A 4,954-nucleotide genomic window follows, 5' to 3' on the forward strand; every position below is an offset into this window, starting at 1 on the left:
CTGAACTTCTGACGCCCAAATTCGCTGGGCGGCGGGGGCGCAGATAACGGCCTTCTTTAAGGGCGGGGACCAAGTCTACCAACCTCTGCAGCCGTATCTGTTCCATTCGCACTCCCAGTCCGGCATCCGAACCTGAACAACCTCGGCGCAAGCAGCACTTCTAACTATCCCACAGCCCAGGCTGGAGGCGGACTCTTTTTCTCCTTCTCTAGTTTAGCACCGCCTCAAACACCGATGCATGCCGGGATGTGTAGTCCGCGTCGAAGTGCTTTTCGGGATATGTAGTCACGCGGTCGCCGGGAAACATGCAGCGCAGCTCCGCCTCCTGCCGGCGAGGAAGCGAGGACGTGTGAGGTCACTTCCGACGTGTAGGGTGGCTTCCTACGGCGCTCCCATCCTCTCCCTCCTTTTCGCTACCGCACCGCCGCCATCATGGGACGTATGCATGCTCCCGGGTAAGCTCGGGTTTGTGAACGGGTTGCTAGGGCTGGGCCCGGGAATTGGGGGGAAAGAGAGACTGTGGGCAGCGGGTCGAGGGGGTTAGGTTCTGGGCTGCTGTGGCAGGGATTTCCTCACCCCGAGACTGCTTCTCTCCCCAGGAAGGGCCTGTCCCAGTCGGCTCTACCCTACCGCCGCAGCGTCCCCACTGTAAGTAGCGCGCGGGGACCGGGGAGAGGCCGGGAGGGGGTGCCATTCGTTGCTTGGGGGAAGCGGCGCGGGGATGGGAACCACGTGTGCATGAGGAGCGCGGTTTGTTGTGTTTTTTTTTGCGGTACGCGGGCCTCTCACTGCTGCGGCATCTCCCGTTGCGGAGCACAGGCTCCGGAACCGCAGGTTCAGCGGCCATGGCTTACGGGTCCAGCCGCTCCGCGGTATGTGGAATCCTCCCGGACCTGGGCACGAACCCGTGTCCCCTGCACCGGCAGGCGGACTCCCAACCACTGCGACACCAGGGAAGCCCAGGAGCGCGGTTTTGAAGGTGGAGGGGACCGCTGTGTTTCGGTTCCATCTCTGGTTTTTCGTCTTAAAGCCGCTTTCTTTACCATAAACAGTGGCTGAAGCTGACGTCTGACGACGTGAAGGAGCAGATCTACAAATTGGCCAAGAAGGGCCTGACTCCCTCGCAAATAGGTGAGTGTTTTTGTTTAATGCAGCCCCTTCCGCTTGCCCTCGTGTAACCTGCTGAAGAAGACTCGGGGCAAACGTCTCACACGTGGCTTGAAAATCTTTTGCTCGTTTTCCTTGCTTTACTGTTGATGATGACCGAGGCCTAGTCTCATTTGCTGAACTCTCAGGTTCTTACTTGGAAGGCGGTAAAGTGAGTAAAATGTGCTCCAAAATTTAATGAGTATTTTCTTTGGGCTAGGCACTCTTCTAGGTGCATGGTTCTAAGCACTTTACATATGCTGACGTTTAATTCTGACAGCCATACTTTCAAATAAATACTAGTTTTCTTTATGTTAAGTTGAGGCACTGAGGCACATTGAGGAAACTGAGGCACATTGCAGCTGTGTAACACACCCCAAATCACACAGGTGTTAATGGAGGAATTGGGATTGGCTACTCAGAGTGCTCATCCCTTTCTCACAGTTAGATGTGGTTTGAACCTCAGCTGTGTGTGACTTTGTGCAAATGGCTTCATTCAGTGAATGTTTGCCTGCTATGTGATTTTGGATCCTGAGAATAAAGTAATCAAAAAAAGGGCAAGTTAGTCTTCTGGAGTTTACAGACTAGTGGAGGTATTGCACACAATAGGAGATACATAATAAATAGACTGTCAAGTAGTCAGATGGTGCTGTTTTGAAGAATCTCCTTGATTCCTTTGGTGGCCTGTAATGCAACAGCTGACTATGATGATGGTCTTACAACATTCGCAGTTTCCACCAGAAGGGTTTTCCTTAGTGTTGGGTAAACCTTCCTTGGCTGTCTGAGTGAGCTTTGCATGCAGTCTAATGTCGGTGTCTGATGTATAAAAGTAAGCCTTGTTTTACAGATGGGTAACTTGGAAAGTGACTTGATCTCAGAGCCTTGACGTCACATGCTTCAATTTGTATGTTTGGTGTGGGAATTTATATTATTCCCTTTTCAGGTGTAATCCTGAGAGACTCACATGGTGTTGCACAAGTACGTTTTGTGACAGGCAATAAAATCTTGAGAATTCTTAAGTCCAAAGGACTTGCTCCTGATCTTCCTGAGGATCTCTATCATTTAATTAAGAAAGCTGTTGCTGTTCGAAAGCATCTCGAGAGAAACAGAAAGGTAAGAGAAGAGGACTACTTGTACTAATTCATTTCAGTAAAATATAATGCATGTGATTTGAATTATCCAAGGTGGGTTAGGGCACAAACAAATCACACTGTTTGCTTTGAAATAAAAGTTCCACTGGGAGAGATTTGCAGGGGGAGCTTTGCCTCCCTAAATTCCCTTAAGGACTTAATCTAGCCACATGAACCCTAGCCTGTGGTTCTGTTAAGGGACACTGGGTAACTTCTCATTTTAAAGTACGTGGTGTCTATATATTCTACTGTTAAAATAGTGTTTAGTTTTTAGTGGTTTTCCTGAATTCTGTCAATTTTCATTTTTAGGATAAAGATGCCAAATTCCGTCTGATTCTGATTGAGAGCCGTATTCACCGATTGGCTCGATATTACAAGACCAAACGAGTCCTCCCCCCCAATTGGAAATAGTAAGTATTGATCCCTTTTGTTAACAAGAACAGGAGTTGGCCAGATATTAAATAGTAATAATTATAGTAAAAGGCCTGACAGTAAATATTTTAGACTGTGGCTCTATGGTCAACTACTCTTTCAACTCTGATTATAGCAAGAAACCAGCCATAGACAATACATAAACAGGTGGACATGGCTGTGTTCCATTGAAACTTTTTACAAAGACAAAGGGCCATAATTCTGTAGACCACTGATTTAGAACACAAGCAAGCCCTTTGAATCGCTTTTAGATTGTGGGTAAAGTTTCAGTTCTTACCTCTGCTCCCAGGTGCTTATGTTGTCTTAATTTTTGCATAGATTGCTCACTATAATGACTAATTTCCAGACATTCGGAGTTTCCACCAGAAAGGTTTTTCCTTATGTTGGCCAGTTCTTTGGATGTCTAAGTGATCATCTTCATATTATGCTTGATCATAATGAACTGATTCAGGAACTGAGCTGTTTGGTGCATTTATATATTTGGGGTTTATTTTAGCTGTTAGGAAATAGCTCTCATAGTTTTTGGAGATTTTTGGAATGAATATGGAGGACTTTTATTAATCTAGCTCTTCTCATCCCCCCCACCTTTTTTTTTCCTTTTCAGCGAGTCATCCACAGCCTCTGCCCTGGTTGCATAAAATTGTATGTTGTACTCAAGCAATAAAATCATTGTTTAACTAGAAACACGTTTTGTATTTCTTTCCCTAAAAAAATTCAGTGGTTTGTGTGTTTATCTTTTTTGACGTGGATGTGTGTTAGCAGAATTAGAACTGGGTGATTCCACAGGGAGCAATGAGATAGCATCTATCCGTTACATCCCTTCACTGCTCAAACTAGTTGAGCAGTTTATAACTTTATGGTGATTTCTGTGTACAAAGTGAGTAGGTATTGGAAGAGACTAGGAGGTTGTGACTTAACTGTTTTGATGTCATGGCAAAAATGTTTCTAAGTAATTTGGATACATTTGATGTATTTGAGGTAGATCTGTGATGTTATCTACATTGAAATATCAGAAATACACTTGAAAGCGTCTGGAGGGGAGGGCATCTTTAGTATGGAGGGACTTAGGAAGCAATATTTGATCCTAGTCCTGTGGGTGAGGCTTAAAGATGAGGAAGAAGGGCTTCAGGGAACAGGAAGAACTATGAGATGAGCTTAGCTCCCTGAGCCTTGCAACTTTTGGATGGGTTAGGACAAAATTTACTTAGCTGGGTATTGTCAGAATATTCATTTAATTAATTCTTAAAACCTAATGAGGTACATGGGTAACCCTGTTTGAAAGAGGCAAGTCTTGAACAGCTGGAGTGAGGTGTTCAAGGCTGTAAAACCAGTAAATGAGAAGCTGCGTGTCTGGCTGGTTTACTCTTTCAGAATTCAGAAAATTCAAGCAAGCCATGTGTATGTACCACCTTTTTTCTAAGTGTTTATCACTTGAATAAATGTTTATTCTTTTTAAGCTTTCCCCAAGCAGTAATCAAAGTTGTGGTCGAAATCAAACTCTCAGGCAAAGTCCCTTGTTTTCAAGAGACCAGTATCGTAAGTAGCATTGATGTCCCTGTGGGATGGTGGGCTCTGGGGGCACAGACACCTCCTTCACTTCCCTTGTTCTTCAGGACACTGCGTATATTTGCCTCCCCAGCTCTGCTGGGTATGCAGCTCTCTGTGCCCTGCTGGGTGTACAAACTGACTCAGCCCCACATCCTAATGGGCTCACAAATATGGGAAACAGGTGTGGAAATTTTACCCAATTCTTACATAGTGTTAGATGTAAGTTTCTAATCCCTGTGCTTTTATGTTCAGGTCTTAAAAGTGGGTAACTGTCATAAACCAAGAAATAAATTTACTGTAATAAGGCAAACATCTCCAAGAATGATGAACAAGTAAAACAAGGTAACAGCAAGATCTTTGCAAACCCCAGGTAAGCTAGGCAGATGTTGGGTATTGATGATTCTGGACCAAAAGCTAGTCAATAGTACATGGAACATTTGATGTTTCCAAACATCTCTAGGTTTCTTTTAGTTAGGAGAAGTATTTACCTATTTATAATTTTGCCATCAGGCCAACAGAATTACTGGAAATACTAAATCGGACTACATATTGGGAGGGTTTTTAATACCTTAAAAAATAATATATTAATGTAAAAACCATCTGCAGTCCTTTAGGCAGAGGGTTCAAACTTGGCTTTCAGAAACAGCCCTGCTACTTAAAGGCCGTGTGGTTTGGGGGTCAAATCTCAAGAATCTCTA

General features: G+C 44.5%; 1 protein-coding gene across 1 annotated transcript; it reads left to right on the forward strand.

Moving 5' to 3' along the window:
- The first annotated feature begins 352 nt into the window (after nt 1-352).
- RPS13 (ribosomal protein S13) lies at nt 353-3,392 on the forward strand. The gene is made up of 6 exons (XM_004285521.4): nt 353-455; nt 600-648; nt 1,053-1,131; nt 2,090-2,259; nt 2,586-2,686; nt 3,313-3,392. The coding sequence occupies exons 1-6, from the start codon at nt 433-435 to the stop codon at nt 3,344-3,346; spliced, it is 456 nt and encodes a 151-aa protein (XP_004285569.1). The 5' UTR covers nt 353-432; the 3' UTR covers nt 3,347-3,392.
- Nucleotides 3,393-4,954: the final 1,562 nt, after the last annotated feature.

Source organism: Orcinus orca, chromosome 8 (genome assembly GCF_937001465.1).
Source record: "Orcinus orca chromosome 8, mOrcOrc1.1, whole genome shotgun sequence".
Classification (NCBI taxonomy): Eukaryota; Metazoa; Chordata; class Mammalia; order Artiodactyla; family Delphinidae; genus Orcinus; species Orcinus orca.